Source organism: Paralichthys olivaceus, chromosome 20 (genome assembly GCF_024713975.1).
Source record: "Paralichthys olivaceus isolate ysfri-2021 chromosome 20, ASM2471397v2, whole genome shotgun sequence".
Lineage (NCBI taxonomy): Eukaryota > Metazoa > Chordata > Actinopteri > Pleuronectiformes > Paralichthyidae > Paralichthys > Paralichthys olivaceus.
The window spans coordinates 1,226,612-1,246,370 of record NC_091112.1 but is presented as its reverse complement, the minus strand read 5'-3'; the positions used below and the strand labels follow the sequence as shown (position 1 = coordinate 1,246,370).

The window sequence follows — 19,759 nt, the reverse complement described above, 5'->3', positions numbered from 1 at the left end:
ATATATATATATATATATACACACATAACATTACATATACATTTTCAATTCCTCCTCTCATGCAGGAGGAGCACAGGTGAACAACTATCAGGTGTGAATCCGTTGTTAGGTGCAGTGTCTTATTGCTTCTTCCTCCTCCTCAGTCCCAGACACCGTCTGATTAGTTTCCAGAATGGACACTTCTTCTTTTTGGGCGTCTCCTCAGACACCTCAGTCTCCACAGGTTCTGGAGCAGGGAGAGCTTCAGAGAGGGACTCCTCCTGCTTCTCCTGCTGTTCCTCCCCCTCTTTCTCCTCTTGCTTCTCCTCCTCCTTTTCCTCCTGCCACTCCTGATGCTCGACATCCTCTCTCTCCTTCAGTGAGAGTTGAGAATTCAGCTCCTCCACTTCTCTCTGCAGAAGCATTTTCTCCTCTGCAGCATTTTTGCGGAGACAGTTCATCTCCTCCATCATCCGTGCACGGACAAGGTTCTGCTCAGCTCGGAAGGTGTCCATCTGAGACATTACTTCTCTCTCCAGCTCAGCCCTCATGTGGGTGATCTGCTGCTTGGCTCGGAGGTCGTCAGCTTCATACCTTTCACTGATCTCCTTGTTCGAAGCTCTCAGTTTCTCCAATTCATCCAGGAGATCCTTAGTGTTGCTCCTCTCAGCCTGCAGATCAACAGCTAACCTGTGCTGGTTGATGGTATGAGCTTCATTCTCTCTCTCCATCAGTGAGAGTTGAGAGGTCAGCTCCTCCACTTCTTTCTGCAGAAGCATTTTCTCCTCTGCAGCATTTTTGCGGAGACAGTTCATCTCCTCCATCATCCGTGCACGGACAAGGTTCTGCTTAGCCTGGAAGGCGTCAATCTTAGACTTTGCTGCTTCTTTAAGCTCATTCGTCATGTGGGTGATCTGCTGCTTGGCTCGGAGGTGGTCAACTTCATACTTTTCACTGATCTCTTTGTTTGAAGATCTCAATTTCTCCAGTTCATATATGAGAGCCTCATTCTTGCTCCTCTCAGCCTGCAGCTCCACAGCAAACCTCTGCTGGTTGCTTCTATGAGCCTCCTGCAGCTCCTTGTAACACCTCTGGAGGTCTGTCTCCTGGTTCTGCTTTGTGGTCTCAGTGAGGAACTCTGCGGTGCTGAGGGCTTCCTTGTCCTCATCCCGATCCTCAGACTGGAGCGTTTCGTCATTGTAGTCACCCTCCTCAGGCTGCCATGTTTCTTCATGCCTGTCGCAGTTGTTTTCTTTCCGGGGTTGCCGTTTGGCCAACTTTGCATTGGCCTCATCTAGCGCCTCGCAAAGAGTGAGTCTCAACTGTCCTTGTTTGCGACCACGGGCCCTCTCCTTGTCCAACAGATGTTCAAGATATTTGACATCTCGTTGAAATGTCCGGCAATCCTTGCAGTTGTAGTGAACTTTATGTTCGGCGGTTCCTCCGTTGTTGGCCATGACAATCAGTTTGAATCAGGAGCAATCTTAGCTGTTTGTTGCTGGTTGAAGTCTTTTCCTACTCACAATGGTTAACAACACGCTGACCAGTTGGAAATGATGTGAGTAAGAAGCTGTAGTCTCATGTATATATAATGTTCAACATTAAAGCCTTTTAAGCAGAGCCATCAAAGCCAATCAGAGCCATCAAAGCCATCAGAGCCATCAGAGCATATGTGTGTGTGTGTGTGTGTGTGTGTGTGTGTGTGTGTGTGTGTGTGTGTGTGTGTGTGTGTGTGTGTGTGTGTGTGCATGTGTGTGTGTGTGTGTGTGTGCATGTGTGTGTGGTTTTTGGGCGTCTCCTCAGACACCTCAAATTAACTGTTACTAAATGAAGCAATATATATGGATGAGATAATACAATTCTCTGATATATAATTTTTTAATACAATTTTTTAATATTTGTGAACATCATATATAAATATATATATATATATATATATATATACACACATAACATCACATATACATTTTCAATTCCTCCTCTCATGCAGGAGGAGCACAGGTGAACAACTATCAGGTGTGAATCCGTTGTTAGGTGCAGTGTCTTATTGCTTCTTCCTCCTCCTCAGTCCCAGACACCGTCTGATTAGTTTCCAGAATGGACACTTCTTCTTTTTGGGCGTCTCCTCAGACACCTCAGTCTCCACAGGTTCTGGAGCAGGGAGAGCTTCAGAGAGGGACTCCTCCTGCTTCTCCTGCTGTTCCTCCCCCTCTTTCTCCTCTTGCTTCTCCTCCTCCTTTTCCTCCTGCCACTCCTGATGCTCGACATCCTCTCTCTCCTTCAGTGAGAGTTGAGAATTCAGCTCCTCCACTTCTCTCTGCAGAAGCATTTTCTCCTCTGCAGCATTATTGCGGAGACAGTTCATCTCCTCCATCATCTGGTTACGGACAAGGTTCTGCTCAGCTTGGAAGGTGTCCATCTGAGACATTACTTCTCTCTCAAGCTCAGCCCTCATGTGGGTGATCTGCTGCTTGGCTCGGAGGTTGTCAGCTTCATACCTTTCACTGATCTCCTTGTTCGAAGCTCTCAGTTTCTCCAAATTATCCAGGAGATCCTTAGTGTTGCTCCTCTCAGCCTGCAGATCAACAGCTAACCTGTGCTGGTTGATGGTATGAGCTTCATTCTCTCTCTCCATCAGTGAGAGTTGAGAGGTCAGCTCCTCCACTTCTTTCTGCAGAAGCATTTTCTCCTCTGCAGCATTATTGCGGAGACAGTTCATCTCCTCCATCATCCGTGCACGGACAAGGTTCTGCTCAGCTTGGAAGGTGTCCATCTGAGACATTACTTCTCTCTCCAGCTCAGCCCTCATGTGGGTGATCTGCTGCTTGGCTCGGAGGTCGTCAGCTTCATACCTTTCACTGATCTCCTTGTTCGAAGCTCTCAGTTTCTCCAATTCATCCAGGAGATCCTTAGTGTTGCTCCTCTCAGCCTGCAGATCAACAGCTAACCTCTGCTGGTTGATGGTATGAGCTTCATTCTCTCTCTCCATCAGTGAGAGTTGAGAGGTCAGCTCCTCCACTTCTTTCTGCAGAAGCATTTTCTCCTCTGCAGCATTATTGCGGAGACAGTTCATCTCCTCCATCATCCGTGCACGGACAAGGTTCTGCTTAGCTTGGAAGGCGTCAATCTTAGACTTTGCTGCTTCTTTAAGCTCATTCGTCATGTAGGTTATCTGCTGCTTGGCTCGGAGGTGGTCAACTTCATACTTTTCACTGATCTCTTTGTTTGAAGATCTCAATTTCTCCAGTTCATATATGAGAGCCTCATTCTTGCTCCTCTCAGCCTGCAGCTCCACAGCAAACCTCTGCTGGTTGCTTCTATGAGCCTCCTGCAGCTCCTTGTAACACCTCTGGAGGTCTGTCTCCTGGTTCTGCTTTGTGGTCTCAGTGAGGAACTCTGCGGTGCTGAGGGCTTCCTTGTCCTCATCCCGATCTTCAGACTGGAGCGTTTCGTCATTGTAGTCACCCTCCTCAGGCTGCCATGTTTCTTCATGCCTGTCGCAGTTGTTTTCTTTCCGGGGTTGCCGTTTGGCCAACTTTGCATTGGCCTCATCTAGCGCCTCGCAAAGAGTGAGTCTCAACTGTCCTTGTTTGCGACCACGGGCCCTCTCCTTGTCCAACAGATGTTCAAGATATTTGACATCTCGTTGAAATGTCCGGCAATCCTTGCAGTTGTAGTGAACTTTGCCATGTTCTGTGGTTCCTCCGTTGTTGGCCATGACAATCAGTTTGAATCAGGAGCAATCTTAGCTGTTTGTTGCTGGTTGAAGTCTTTTCCTACTCACAATGGTTAACAACACGCTGACCAGTTGGAAATGATGTGAGTAAGAAGCTGCGGTCTCATGTATATATAATGTTCAACATTAAAGCCTTTTAAGCAGAGCCATCAAAGCCAATCAGAGCCAATCAGAGCCATCAAAGCCATCAGAGCATATGTGTGTGTGTGTGTGTGTGTGTGTGTGCATGTGTGTGTGGTTTTTGGGCGTCTCCTCAGACACCTCAAAATTAACTGTTACTAAATGAAGCAATATATATGGATGAGTTAATACAATTCTCTGATATATAATTTTTTAATACAATTTTTTAATATTTGTGAACATCATATATAAATATATATATATATATATATATACACACATAACATCACATATACATTTTCAATTCCTCCTCTCATGCAGGAGGAGCACAGGTGAACAACTATCAGGTGTGAATCCGTTGTTAGGTGCAGTGTCTTATTGCTTCTTCCTCCTCCTCAGTCCCAGACACCGTCTGATTAGTTTCCAGAATGGACACTTCTTCTTTTTGGGCGTCTCCTCAGACACCTCAGTCTCCACAGGTTCTGGAGCAGGGAGAGCTTCAGAGAGGGACTCCTCCTGCTTCTCCTGCTGTTCCTCCCCCTCTTTCTCCTCTTGCTTCTCCTCCTCCTTTTCCTCCTGCCACTCCTGATGCTCGACATCCTCTCTCTCCTTCAGTGAGAGTTGAGAATTCAGCTCCTCCACTTCTCTCTGCAGAAGCATTTTCTCCTCTGCAGCATTATTGCGGAGACAGTTCATCTCCTCCATCATCCGTGCACGGACAAGGTTCTGCTCAGCTTGGAAGGTGTCCATCTGAGACATTACTTCTCTCTCAAGCTCAGCCCTCATGTGGGTGATCTGCTGCTTGGCTCGGAGGTCGTCAGCTTCATACCTTTCACTGATCTCCTTGTTCGAAGCTCTCAGTTTCTCCAATTCATCCAGGAGATCCTTAGTGTTGCTCCTCTCAGCCTGCAGATCAACAGCTAACCTGTGCTGGTTGATGGTATGAGCTTCATTCTCTCTCTCCATCAGTGAGAGTTGAGAGGTCAGCTCCTCCACTTCTCTCTGCAGAAGCATTTTCTCCTCTGCAGCATTATTGCGGAGACAGTTCATCTCCTCCATCATCCGTGCACGGACAAGGTTCTGCTCAGCTTGGAAGGTGTCCATCTGAGACATTACTTCTCTCTCAAGCTCAGCCCTCATGTGGGTGATCTGCTGCTTGGCTCGGAGGTCGTCAGCTTCATACCTTTGACTGATCTCCTGGTTTGAAGCTGTCAGTTTCTCCAGTTCATCCAGGAGATCCTTAGTGTTGCTCCTCTCAGCCTGCAGATCAACAGCTAACCTCTGCTGGTTGATGGTATGAGCTTCATTCTCTCTCTCCATCAGTGAGAGTTGAGAGGTCAGCTCCTCCACTTCTTTCTGCAGAAGCATTTTCTCCTCTGCAGCATTTTTGCGGAGACAGTTCATCTCCTCCATCATCCGTGCACGGACAAGGTTCTGCTTAGCCTGGAAGGCGTCAATCTTAGACTTTGCTGCTTCTTTAAGCTCATTCGTCATGTGGGTTATCTGCTGCTTGGCTCGGAGGTGGTCAACTTCATACTTTTCACTGATCTCTTTGTTTGAAGATCTCAATTTCTCCAGTTCGTGTATGAGAGCCTCATTCTTGCTCCTCTCAGCCTGCAGCTCCACAGCAAACCTCTGCTGGTTGCTTCTATGAGCCTCCTGCAGCTCCTTGTAACACCTCTGGAGGTCTGTCTCCTGGTTCTGCTTTGTGGTCTCAGTGAGGAACTCTGCGGTGCTGAGAGCTTCCTTGTCCTCATCCCGATCCTCAGACTGGAGCGTTTCGTCCTTGTAGTCACCCTCCTCAGGCTGCCATGTTTCTTCATGCCTGTCGCAGTTGTTTTCTTTCCAGGGTTGCCGTTTGGCCAACTTTGCATTGGCCTCATCTAGCGCCTCGCAAAGAGTGAGTCTCAACTGTCCTTGTTTGCGACCACGGGCCCTCTCCTTGTCCAACAGATGTTCAAGATATTTGACATCTCGTTGAAATGTCCGGCAATCCTTGCAGTTGTAGTGAACTTTATGTTCGGTGGTTCCTCCGTTGTTGGCCATGACAATCAGTTTGAATCAGGAGCAATCTTAGCTGTTTGTTGCTGGTTGAAGTCTTTTCCTACTCACAATGGTTAACAACACGCTGACCAGTTGGAAATGATGTGAGTAAGAAGCTGCGGTCTCATGTATATATAATGTTCAACATTAAAGCCTTTTAAGCAGAGCCATCAAAGCCAATCAGAGCCAATCAGAGCCATCAAAGCCATCAGAGCCATCAGAGCATATGTATGTGTGTATATGTGTGTGTGTGTGTGTGTGTGTGTGTGTGTGTGTGTGTGTGTGTGTGTGTGTGTGTGTGTGTGTGTGTGTGTGTGTGTGTGTGTGTGTGTGGTCCTAAACTTATGTCTTTTTACGTCCAGTTTCAGTTTCAGACTTTTACAGTGGAGACGTTTTCTGCTTCTCACGTCTTGAAAAGATAAAGAGAAGCTGCACATTTAGATTTGTGTTTTATAAATCCGGCTTTAGGATCAACAGGGTCACATGCACTGTGTGAAATAATGTGTGTGAATGTGTGTGTGTGTCTGTGTGTGTGTGTGTTCGAACATGTTAACATCAACCGATCACTGACAGTTTCACTGTCTGCTGAGAGTCCTGATGATATTTTCTGGTTTCTGTCTCAGATAGAGCTCAGAAAAAAATTGTGCTCTCTCTCTCTTTGTCTCTCTCCGTCTCTGTCTGTGTCTCTCTCTCTCCCTCCCTCTCTCTGTCTGTATCTCTCTGTATCTCTGTCCCTGTCTCTCTCTCTCCCCCCAGCTGCCTTCTGCTTGTCAGTGACTCATTACGCTGCTTAATTACGGCAGCAGACGAGCACGTGCTCACTGGGGCGACCGAGTCTCTGTGAAGACTGACGTCTTGTCCTTGGCTGTTTCCTGTTTCATTACCTGCGACAGTGATTTTCTTTATTTAAACCATTTCCACAGTTAGCTGTTTCTTCTCTTGGTGTCGGACTCTTTTGTTTCCTCGGTGAGTCCACCTCCCTCAGACTTCATCTGTGTCCTCGTGTGTCCATTGAAAACCTGCACAGCAGATTTAACCTTTGTCGTTCGTCATTTCCTGAACCATTCACATTTTCCCAACACGAAGTCTGCACCGCCATGATGACGCTTACTCTGAGTGTCACAGGTGTCGTCCACCGTAGATACTCTCCTCCTCCAGCTACACATCCTCCAACAAGCATGCTCGGCCAGTAGGTGGCGATACATTCTCCATAAACGTGAAATACCAGAGGGCGATGCAGATGCCTGTGAATGAATTTAACTTGTAATTAGATGTAGCGGAGAAACCAGAAAAATAGTTTGTTGTAGTTCCAACAGTTTGCAAGTAAACTGTGACATCATGTTTTACACGTTCACACAGATACAAGAGTTTCTCTGCACTTTAAAAGTATTCTTGAAAATCTTAAAACGCTGTTTGTGTGTGTACGAGAAACACAGAGGGAAACGTTTGTTTTGAAAAACATCTGCGTTAGCGGGGACAAGGTGTTGGGAAAAGAATTATCATCTGAGGAAACGCATCACGTCACACGAGAGGTGGATCAAACTTACTCTCTTAAGTCTCGAGAGACAAATTATCAACTGTCGAGTTTATCACTTCTTATCCAGAGAAGTTTGACGGATCTGTTTTCTCCCACAACACCCCCCCCACCTTACAGCAGCCATTAATTCCTATTAATTCTATGATTACATTATGGTTTGGTCCCATGATTCATTAGGGTAAGAATAATTATGTGATATTCAAAGACTCGACACTTGGGTCAGTCATCCATCACCGGGGAACATTTACTTGTATTTAATTATGTTATGTAATTGAATTATGATGTCTTTTCATGGTGATGCACCAGAATAAGAAACTCTCACAACTTAAATATCTATATTTAGATTTCAGAAGTTGATCCCTGTGATTCATCTCCAGTACAGATGAATGTTGGTAAAAGATACGATAATCAAAAAGAGGTTGACAAGAGAACGTGTGAAAGTTTAAAATACAATTAGAGATAAAATGGAATATAAAAAATAAAACTAATACAGAGAAAACGCAGATAATATACTCACTACTGTTTCTGCCATGTTCTTAACGTCCTTGACCTCTAAAGCTGCTTTTCCACTGTTTTCCTTTTAATCTGTTTTGTCTGCAAGGACAAACTCTGCTCTGTAAAGACGGGGACGTCTGATCCATGATGGTCGAGAGATTATGTGAAAAGTTACTCGAGACTGCTGCTGTTGATGCTCGTCCAGACGCAGTGAGCGACGCAGTTAACAGGAAAGCTGTGTCTCAATTCAAAGGCTCCAACAAACGCATCAGGAGTCCAAGGGATGCGCTCTTTGACTGACAGGCGGGACCTGTGCAGCACGGAGACGCCACGATGTTCCTGCACTTTAGAGGATGGTGACTTTCAGAGGCTGGTGCGCGGCGTCTCAGTGGCGAAGAGCCCTTTGTCTCTCACAGACGTCTGGGACCAGGCCAGGACTCAGATTAATGAACTCCTGGTCAGGAGCCAGCTCCTCTGACCTCCAGGGGCCCTCGGCTACAGTCAAGCAACCTCTGTTTCCTGCCAGGTGAAACACCACCGGGCTCCTTCACCCTCTGACCACCAGGGCCTCATTTACAGCTGCCCGGCGCCGCTCTGAGGACCAACACGGTCTGCGAAGGATTTTCTTTTCCCTTTGTAAACGTCTGGATTTTTCTTTTCCAACACAGCTCCGTGTTTAGACGATGTTTTGTCGAAGGCGTCTGACTCCAGACTTCTCAATAACTGCTTTGTCTTGTTTGATTTCTGCTTTAAACTACTTGAGTCGTCCTAACGTCAGACGTCCTGTTTTCCAGGTGGTGTCCAACAGGGCCGACATGGCCATCGGCTCGCTCACAATCAACGAAGAGAGGTCGGAGGTCGTGGAGTTTTCCGTACCGTTTGTGGAGACCGGCATCAGCGTCATGGTTTCCCGCAGCAATGGCACCGTATCACCGTCTGCGTTCCTCGGTGAGTTGTTGTACACGTAGAGACACGTGAACCCACCACCAGGTCTGGAGATAACACTTCCAGTGAACTCTGATGTTTTCCTGACTGTGTCAAATCTCTTACTTTCACCTTGAACTCTTGATTCGTGATTATTCTAAAAGCTGCTAAGCTCGTTTACAAAGAGCCGAGGACCCACAGGCGGCTCTCCCAGGCTCCGGAGTGCGTCGCGCAGTTTCAAACACACAACTTGAAGTTTATTTCTGTGACAGCTGGAATCCAGAGACGAACTCAGCAGAGGCTGAACTGAGAAAAGTGAAACCTTGACATTACATCTGCAGCTTATGAGTTTGTTGAATCTTTAAACCTTAGATCATCCTTCAGTTGCAGTAATAAAACACAAGTTTAAGTTATTATCTTTCAAATGATTGTACTGCATCATGTGTACACACAGTAAGAAAGAGATTTACAGAGACAGAGACCCTGGAGGTTCAAAATGTGCAACATCAGCTTCATCACATGTAAAATAAAAATATGCAGAGGATCCACGTTGATGTAGATCGAGTCACATGCAGAGGTGCATCTGTTTCAGATGTTAAGTACGTCATCTTCTCTTTCTCTGTGTCCTACTTCCTGTGTTTTTAAAAACAAACCAAAGGGGAATTCTACATTTTTTATCTTTTATCATTCGTGTGATGTTATTTTCTCTCCCAGGTTTCGGTTCAATCAACAAGAACAAAACAAACGAAGGGTTCGTTCACACCGAGCTTCAGACTGAACCAGAATGACTTTGTTTCATGTGATCTGTTTGTTTTACTTCCACGTCGTAATTTAGGGACGACAGAATCTTGTCTCACATGCGTACGTCCTGTCCTCATCACCTACGTGGGCGTCGTCTACCTGTACTTGACTCTGATCACAAATGTCCTTTGCACAAACACAGTACTCCACAATACTGCAGTACTCTACGGTACTCTAGAGTACTCTAAAGTACTACAGTACTCCACACTAGTTCAAATGCACCACATGAACGTCCTCGTGGTTCAAACATTATACCGTCGGAGGTGAAGACTGCAGCTGCTTCCTCTTCTTCTACTGTTCAATGATGTCTCTACCTCCTGTGATTGGTCCAGAAGTCCGAACTGTCCGAGGAACCTTCTCACCTGATGTTTAGCTTCAGACTAACCTGAATCGTATTTCTCCTGTGATTTAATGAAAGAGAACACGAGGGAGTGACGTACGACAGCAGCAGCCTGATATCTTATATAACCCTCCACAGTGTGTCGTAAATGATCCTCCGTTATGTAAGTGGCCTTCGTCTCTGACACGCTTTTGTCTCCCACTTGTAAAAGTTCACACCCGTGGTTTTGCATCTCAAAGCAAAGCTGCCAATGCAGAATTCATTCTCTCTGTATGCAAATGAGCTCTCACAGTGTCGCTGCGTGATTCTTTTATTTTATATATTTCTAAACGAAGTACGAGCCTCAGTCAAAGTTGGCCTCCGCCCAGATGGTGCCTCTTAATTTACTAATCCTCTCAGATTAATTCCAGACATTTTCTAGCATGAAGAGATGGAGAGATGAGAAGGAGCGAGAGAGAGGGAGAGAAATGGATAAAACATGAGAGAGAGAGTGAGAGAGAGAGAGAGTGAGAGAGAGAGAGAGAGAGAGAGAGAGAGAGGCTTTGATGAAGAGAGCGATAGAGCTACTTCAGATATGTTGTTTAATCTGAGTGTGTGTGTGTGTGTGTGTGTGTGTGTGTGTGTGTGTGTGTGTGTCTGTGTGTGTGTGAGTGTGTGTGTGTGTGTGTGTGTGTGTGTGTGTGGTTGTAAAACCATCATCATTAATCTTTGTGAACACGATCTGATCACGAGTGGAAACAGGAAACACGAATTTGAATATGAGACCAGACGAACTTTCCTCAGACTGAAACCAGATCTGGACCTTCAGAAATTTAAATAACATAAACATCTAGTTTTAAAAGATCAAATCATGAAATAATATTTGACAGTTTACTAAAACTCGACCAAAAAACTTTAACTTCCAGAACAACCTCCTCAAATTCAGACACCTCCTGTAATTAAAGCTCATTTCCTGGATTTCCTCGTCTTTCAGTTCTCTCAGTTCATTCTCTCCTCGTAGACCTCGACCTCTTCTCTCCGCCTCTTCGCGGATCTCTTTCAGTTTTTACTTACACAGCTGCGGTCGTAGTACATCCATCCATCTGTCACAGGAGATTTAGGAGACAATCTCAAACACGTCATGGTTGGACGGACGCGCCGCGCTCCTAAGACCATTTTATCTCAGGAGCGCCGGACCACAGGGCCGACGGTGATTCCATACTGTAGCTCTGCCTGTGTGTGTGTGTGTGTGTGTGTGTGTGTGTGTGTGTGTGTGTGTGTGTGTGTGTGTGTGCACGTGAAGACTGCGTAAAGCTGGTTTGTGGGAGAAAAGACAAAGATAAGCATCGACCAGAGAAAAGTACGAGTGGATGAAGAGAAACGATCAAGTGAGGAAACTGAAAGAAGCAAATCAAAGTTGTTTGAGACTTTTTGACCCCAACACTGAGAAACGTCCTCATCTCAGAGTCAGACGTGCACGAAGCTGCGTGTTCTATCATTTTATATTTTTATCAAACACTACGACAAAGAATCTTCAGTCTCATTCATCCAGGTTCTCGTCTGCGTATTTTTGGCCTCAGTCGTTTTTTGTTTTTTTTTAATAATCCGTGACATTAAATTTTTTTTTTGCCGCTCGACAGACGCTGGATGAATCCGTCTGCTCCGTCTCTGCCCTCGAGACTCGTCTTCAATGGAAACAAAAATATGGAATTATGTTAAACGTAGAAAGCCCCCGCAGGTTGACTGGAAACTGGGAAATGTCTGAGGTTGAACACAAGTACCTGACCTATAAATGCACACAAATATATAAGTGGACCCGAGTTTTCATTACTAACGTGCAAATATGACAAAATCCAAGAGAAGAGAAAAGTATCCTCCCTGTCAGACACGGCTCATTCACAAAATGAATGCTGCTTTAATCACACAGATGACTGTTGCATTGTTACGTTTCCTGCAGAGCGACTCTATTCTTCATTTCGAACATTTTCTGAACGACGTCTTTGACCTCGGAGTTCGTTAAAAGCCACTGAGAAGTTTCTCCGTTCAGCGTTTTCCAGAGGAAGAGAAGAAAAGCCCTGTTTGTTTACTTTGCAGCGGCGTGCGATCGCTGTACTTTTCAAAGCAGAGTCCTCGACTTCTCTTTAACCTTGGATCGTGTCTTCCTGCAGGCGGAGCATCACGACTCAGCGAGTTCACGATGTGTCTGTGTGCTGCCGTGTAAATAATTCCGTGTTTAGCTTTTTCTTTTTAAAGTAAACAGTGACGTTCTATTAGAATCTCAGTCCGTATTTTTTTTAACCGAAGCTGTTGTCAGACCTCCGAATGTTTTCCTAAAATGTTCCGTAGCTTTTGTCCGTCATGAAACATCCCAAAGAATGTTTGCATGATTTTTCATCGATCACAAATCGATGTCTTTAAAGGTCCAGTGTGTAAGTGTGTGTCACTAAATTCTACACACTGCACCTTTAACTGTCTGATAAAAAACAATCAAAGAAACAAACGTATTGAACAAATTATCTCTGGATTCTTCTGCATCTGAGATTAATCCTCAGCCAAATGAAATCCCAGTGGGAACCAGACGTTCCCCCTCAGAGTGACGGCTCCACCTTCAAGGCACAATGACCCAGTTCTGCTCGTCTCCGCTCGTCTCTGCAGCAGCGGCTCAAAGCCTCAAACAGAAACTCAGCCTGTTGCTCTCTGCAGCCTCGCGTCTCTTCACAGCTCGGTTTGATTTACGCTCCCTCGCTGGATGTCGCACTAAAGGAGACAAAGGTGCTGATGAGTGGAACCAGCAGCTCAGCCCGTTGCTGCGCCGGCGTTTTATTAGCGTTACAGCTGCCACATCTTCTGGTGTCAGAGTCGGCAGGAAATCCTGAGTCACTAATTTGGAAAAACACCCAGCGCCCATTAGTTTAGACGGATGTGATGGGGAGAGACCACTTCCTCCTGCTTCAGAGCCATTTGTTCTACCTGCAGCGTTCAGGATGAAGCTGCTCCTGTGCTCTGTCGTGCAGTGAAGGGACGACACAGATTCATGAACGCAGAGTGAAACGGAGCTTCGGTTTCTAAATCCTCTGTTTCACAGTGAACCAAAACATTTGCATCGTTTTTTTTAGCACAATCCTGCCAAACTAACGACAAGAACACGTTTCATAAACAGTGAATAACATTAATGACTGTGCCTGATGAAAGTGACTGCGTCTGTGCTCTCGTTTGTTTTGTGAAAATGTTTGTCAGTTCCAGACTTGTGACCCCTCCTGGTTTCACTCGTCTCTTTGTGACAGCTCTTACACTCGCTGTGAATCTGATCTGACGTGAACACAGTGAAACCAGCCGCTGAGCGCGTCTCTGTTCCCAGAATCCCGTTGGTTCTCGCTCTACCCGCAGCTCTCTCTGCATCTGTTTGTCCTCATGTTAATGCACAGACGTGTGGGCTCGTCTTCCCAAAGCATCATAACCTTGACAAGGATCCAACTCGAGTTAGTTCCTCATAGTTGGGGATTAAAAAACTTTTGTTGGTTTTCAGAACATAAAAAAAAAAATCATCGGAGCTGAAGAACAAATCAAATGTTGCCGCGTCTCCGTTAATGTGAGTTTCACAGGTGAGGGGGTGACAGTTCACACGTCACTGTCGGAGCTGTGTCAAGTTCTGTTGCTATGCAACCTGCATATAATTGTGTCCTGGCCGGCCGCTGGGTCGGAGCAGATCAGTGAACTGAGGAGCTGAGTGATTGGAAATGTGGCGTCCTGTTTGACTTCTGACGCCTCGTGACGGAGCAAATGAACAATCGCACGTTTCACATTTCAACAAGTTCTGAGTTTGTTTCTGCAGTTTCACAAAGTTGTTCTTCACAGATGATAACTTCTGAAACTGTATCTGATATTTGTGTGTGTGTGTGTGTGTGTGTGTGTGTGTGTGTGTGTGTGTGTGTGTGTGTGTGTGTGCGTTGCAGAGCCCTACAGCCCAGCGGTGTGGGTGATGATGTTTGTGATGTGCCTGTCGGTGGTGGCTGTCACCGTCTTCATCTTCGAGTTCTTCAGCCCCGTGGGATACAACCGCAGCCTGCAGAGCGCCAAGAGTAAGAGATGAAATCACTCCAGCGTCTGCAGACGCCAATCAACCGCCACTGCTCGTTTCACAGCGGCGTTACCGACTCGTCACTCTGTCACATATGCAAACGAGGGGGGGGGGGGGGCTGATTTGAGGAGGGCGTTCTGCTCAAATTATGCAAAGTGTCCCACTTTGTGTTTTTTTTTTGTTTTTGACAGAACATAAGTCAAAACAATCAGTGCACGCCCACGACACCCACAGTCTTCTGTCTAATGAGGCCGACGCTGACGTTCCTCCTCCTTTATTTTACTGTTGTGTTTCTGCTGAATAACCATTCACACGTGTTTATTCGTTACTTCCTGATAAGTGTGAATTAAGCTGATTTATTGGGACACAGATTTTTCTCTCGGAAAACATCTGCGTTTCTGACGCCGTCGTTTTTCATTTAATTTTTTTTATCTTATCCTCCATTTTTTTCTTTTTCTATTCTTTTCTCTTTCAAGTCTTTATAAAACTATTTCTGATAATATCAGTTCGTCAGCTTTTAGCCACTGGACAAGCTGCTAACCTGCTGCAGGTCTCTTCTCCCGGTCGGATGATGCGGCAGATATAAAACCGATTTATGTAGACATGCGTCCATATTATCTTAATTTATTGTCTTAATTATTGTTTGAATTAACTCAGTAAAACCTTTTATAGTTTCTCAGGGATAAGAACATTTTATATCGACGTCATATTTGAATATCCAATAAACACTTTGATAACTCTCCGTTGGTTTTTAATGTTTATTCATGTCTCGTATCGTGCCGGTTGAGAAAGGGATGGAATCGTTTCTTTTTCCCATCACCCTGAGTTCTCCTGATTGGTCGCTGGTTGACGACCCAGCATGCACACAGTGTGGTTTAGTGGCTCGGGTCAATCAGGACAATAGCAATCAGCGGAATAAACAAAGTGGCTCCAGCAAGTATCCAGGCCCCGTTTCATAAGCTGTGTGTAGATTTCATGGTAAATGGATGAATTTGCCATTTTGCTCAAAGTCAATTTGTTAAAAATCAAAAACTAAAAGTTGTTATTTTACAAATACATTCAAACCCTTGATGTTTCCAGAACTTCCAGAAAGACACGACATCTCTCTGATCACGTACGTTCACTAAAAAACGAAACCATCAAATCCAAAACGTCTCTGACGGAGTCGTCATCTGCAGAGCACCGATCGAGCGAAGAGCGTCTTTGTCCCCAGGTTTCAATAACGTGAAAGAGAGGACGTTTGAAACGATCACGATGAGTTGGCCCCACTGGTTCGATTCCCAGTCTGCACGTTCTCCCTGTGTCTGGGTTTTCTCTCGGCCTCCTCCCACAGTGTTAATTATAAACTCTGCACGGCCACCAGACTTATTCACCGTTCTTCCTATTCGCCTCTTAGTCTTCAATTTTCTAAATTACGTTTTTAAGCTAAATTAATTCTGCTGTTAGTTTTAATGGAAACATTTTTCCTTCTTCTCGCTGAATCTTTTCGTCGTCGGCAGAGTTGAACCGTCCGTCCACTGCAGGATGATAGAAAGTTCTCTCCGTGTGAAGTGAGCGAGGGAAGAATCTCCACGCTGCATCTTCATTCATCCTGATTCTGATTCCGCACTGATTTCATTCCGGTGCTTGTTGCCTGATTTACTCTTGTGTCTGTCTCAGAGTCAGGAGGATCGAAGTTCACCATCGGGAAGTCCGTGTGGCTGCTGTGGGCGCTGGTCTTCAACAACTCTGTGCCTGTGGAGAATCCCAGAGGAACCACCAGCAAGATCATGGTAAACACCTGAATCCTCCTCTGTCCACACGTCCACACGTCCACACGTCCACACGTCCACGCTTCATTTTAAAATGCGTCCACGCCGCTCCGATGTTTCAGAGACACTAAAAGTTAAAAAGTGTTTTCGAATTATCTCCTAAATGATTCACTCACAACAAGTTTGGTGCAAATCCATCTGTGAGTTTTCTAAGTTATTTTATACACAACTACACACAGACAAGTGAAAACAGGGTATTTATGTCGGAATATACTTTTTAAGTATTATTCTCTATGTCGAGTATTATCTGGTGTATATGTCGGATTCTTTCAGATGTTTGAGTTGTATAAAATATTTGTTCCCAACATTTAAATTTAAATAAAACAATGAATTTAATTTTCACCTGTTGATCACAGCTACAACGCTTATTTTCTGCAGTTTTAATTTCGACTGTTTACACACACACACACACACACACACACACACACACACACACACACACACACACACTGAAACCCCCCTGACGTAAATTATAAAGACAAAAAGACGAGAGAGGTTTTATGAGTTGATGCAATCAGTGTGCGAGTGTTCAGTCACTTGTTTCACCGCGGTGGTCTCCGTGATACCTGCGGTTCCTCTCTGCACTCATGGCATGAAAAGAAAAACGAGTCGAGGCCGTTTGCCCTCTCGACTTCCTCGAGTGAAAAAAACCACGGGGGTGAGAAACTCCAGACTTTTCTTTTTCTTTTCACAACAACTCGAACGACCTCAGCCGCTCATTAGCTGCTCAGAAGACTCCGAGGGTCCGACCGGAGCAGGGAAGCTGATTGTTTCTATTGTTTCTGGTTGTTTTTGTTCAAACTGCAGGTTGAGAAGGATTAAACATAAAAACAATTATTTCATTTCATTCAGTTACAGACGATTTTAAAAATAAACTCAAGAAACAGGTTCGTCTTTAAGAAAAATCACTTTCCAGCAGCTTCACTTTAAAATAAATCACTTGAATCTTTAATGGGTCGATCGTTCGGTTTCCTTTTTTTTTTTGTGCATTTTACCTGCGTACGACAATCCAGGGTCAGCAGCGATTGTCCCAGCATGCACCTCTGGATGACTGACCGCCATTTATTATTGACGTGAAACATTAAAGTTTGAAAAGGCTTTACGCCGGGAGTCCGTCCTTCAACCCCCCCTGTTCCTTCAACGCTCCCGCTGACTGAGATTCATTTTCAAATTGAGCCTCGCGTGCCAGGGCGAAGAGTTTACACTCATCGTGGTGTTCATTAAGAAAATTATGCAAATTAACTTTTGGCGTGCCCACCGAGCTCTGCGGACTCAAACAGGCGACTGTAATCCACGTCTCTGCTCCTCGCCTCTTGGCTGAAAGTCAACGGTGCGGCGTCTTACAGCAATTAAAGCAGCACTTGTGAACATTCCACGTCTCTTCATGCCAAGTCCTTAATCCGCTCTCGTTGTGCTTGACTACAGTTCGGGTCAGCTTGTGTGTATCCGGCGGCAGAAAGTGTTTTCAGATTCTTCACCTCAGACACAGCGACACGTCCTGTCAAAGAAATTCCCGATGTCTTTAAAATTCCTCATCGTCGTCATCACGGCCTGAAGGAAAAGAAAGTGAGGTTTGATATTTTACAACAAAAACTTCATTATACAGAACTACAAATTAAAAAAAACACACCGTGCCACGTAACTTGTGTTTTATTCTTTTTAAACATTCGTGTGTTTTTGTGCGAATACAAATATAAACTTAAAATAAATGTAGATTCATGTCATCGTAAGAACCAGGAGCCTTTTCACGGGACGTGTTTATAAAAGGCAGCGTCCTGATAAATAAATATATAAAATAAATATAATATATAAACACTACCTGCAATACGCTGTGATTATACTCCCCCTCCTCCCTTCTCTCCTCTCTCTCCCTCGCCCTCACACATCGGAGGCTGCAGGTCGACTCAATTATCCGCACCAGCGACTATAAACTGAGCCACATGTGTCACACGTCTCTGCCGCCGGACTGAGATTGACGATGCGTCAGGCGTCAGGCTCTCCGTCCACACACACACACCTACACATGGAGGCTGCGATACCGTTAAAGGTCGGGAACACGCACGGGTAATGTGTGACGGCTGCGTCTTTCGTGTGTCGCATCACGATCCGTTACACCGTCCCCTGTTCCAAAGGTGACGCAAACAAACGAGCCGGGGGAGACGGAGACATCCAGAGGTTCAGACTCTGGAGACGAGGGGACGGGCAGGGAGAGACGTGTCCCCCCCTGCTGTGCGCACCCCTGTTGTTGAATAGAAGCACTTTCTCCAGGAGCAGAGGATGTTGGTACAATATGAAGACACAGCGGGGGGGCGAGGGCGGGACGTGGGACATCGTTCCAGTAAGAAAAGGACAGAAGCTGACGTTAGGTGACAGATACGACTCTTCCCTCCAGGCAAGACGGAGCAGTGGGATGTCACAGAAGTGAAAATAGTGTCAGTGGCGTCTTGAAACACCTGCACACCTGTCAGACCCTGACTCACTAACCTTCCTCCTCCTTCTCCTCCTCCTCCTCCTCCTCCTCCGTCAGGTGCTGGTCTGGGCTTTCTTCGCTGTCATCTTCCTGGCGTCCTACACCGCCAACCTGGCTGCCTTCATGATCCAGGAGGAGTACATCGACACGGTGTCCGGCCTGTCGGACAAGAAGGTAGGAGGGGATGGAGGGATGGATGGAGGGATGGAGGGATGGATGGAGGGATGGATGGAGGGATAGATGGATTCAAGAACAGGTGTTTGCCCAGATGGACAGATTTAGCAAGAAATGTAGCCTTTAAGAATCACCAGGGCCCAGATGGAGGATCCAGACCCACACAGGTGGTGTCGGTGAAGGATTTTGTTTTTATCTTTGAGTCTCTTGGTGTTTTGGGTCCGGTCGAAATGTTCACGGTTCATCGAATCGAGAAAAACAAGAAGCTGGCGAAGGCCGATGGTCGGCGTGGCCTCTGGTTTAGTGTGAGGCAGTTGTCATGGCGATGTTTCGACCGTGTCAAACCTCTGGTCGCCTGGTGGCGTGAACAGAAGAATGAGGTCGTGCTGAGTGTTGTTGCAAACTTGAAAAAACCGTAAAAAAGGTTCTCTGTGTTTTTCTCTTCAGTCGTTTCTCGGTGCAGCTTCAGCAGAATCTACAAAACTGAATCCTGCAGCTGTGACACTTTAAACTCTGCCCCCCCCCCCTCTTATCGACTCTGAATCTCTCGCCTCCTCTCCCCCTTCTTTCCTTCACCTCTCTTGAACGTCCTCCCTTCCCTCCGTCGCTCTAACCTCCTCCGTCTTCTCTTTTCCTCTGGTTGCAGTTCCAGCAGCCGACGGAGCAGTACCCGCCCCTGCGCTTCGGCACGGTGCCGAACGGCAGCACGGAGGAGAACATCCGCTCCAACTACCCCAACATGCACCAGTACATGATCCGCAACAACCAGAAGGGAGTGGAGGAGGCCATCGAAAACCTCAAGACCGGGTGAGCAGGAGAAAAGAGAGAGTTAAAATAATTAGGTTCTTTGAAAAGAGCTTAAGTGATAAACCAGTTTTCTATAATTCCTGATAAGAAGAGCTGAGGAATCTACTTCTAACTTTCAAACTGAGTATCTCTACCTTTAACACGTTCTGATGTTTTAAACTGAACCAACAATGGAAGGAGAAAAGTTCCTCCTCTCAGTTTTTGAAGCCGGATCAGTTGAACTTTAATCATTTTCATTGGTTCGTCAGATGAACTCACTCGTTCACGACAGTAAACGTCTGAGTGGTTTGAATGTGACACGAGAACTGAATTCATTTTCTTCACTGGAACATCTCAAACTTCCTCCAGGGCCCAACGTTAAATAACTCATCTTCTTCACGATGCTGCAAACAAACAGACGAATAAAACCAAATTTAAAAAAACCCAGTTTCAGTTCATGGAACCACGTGTGATTGTTGAAGTAAT

At 45.7% G+C, this 19,759-nt stretch overlaps 2 protein-coding genes across 7 annotated transcripts in view; one reads left to right on the top strand and one right to left on the bottom strand.

Moving 5' to 3' along the window:
• Positions 1-19,759, top strand: part of grin2da (glutamate receptor, ionotropic, N-methyl D-aspartate 2D, a) — a 168,872-nt gene that overhangs the window by 128,090 nt on the left and 21,023 nt on the right. For all 6 annotated transcript variants that reach the window (XM_069516307.1, XM_069516305.1, XM_069516303.1 and 3 more), the window contains 5 exons: positions 8,705-8,858; positions 13,908-14,033; positions 15,692-15,804; positions 18,371-18,487; positions 19,134-19,294. In XM_069516307.1, coding sequence (XP_069372408.1) covers positions 8,705-8,858; positions 13,908-14,033; positions 15,692-15,804; positions 18,371-18,487; positions 19,134-19,294 — 671 coding nt within the window. The remainder of the gene's footprint in view (positions 1-8,704; positions 8,859-13,907; positions 14,034-15,691; positions 15,805-18,370; positions 18,488-19,133; positions 19,295-19,759) is intronic.
• LOC138405890 (flagellar attachment zone protein 1-like) lies at positions 1,851-3,816 on the bottom strand. The gene has a single exon (XM_069516309.1). It carries the CDS (start codon positions 3,695-3,697, stop codon positions 2,024-2,026), a length of 1,674 nt encoding a protein of 557 aa, XP_069372410.1. The 5' UTR covers positions 3,698-3,816; the 3' UTR covers positions 1,851-2,023.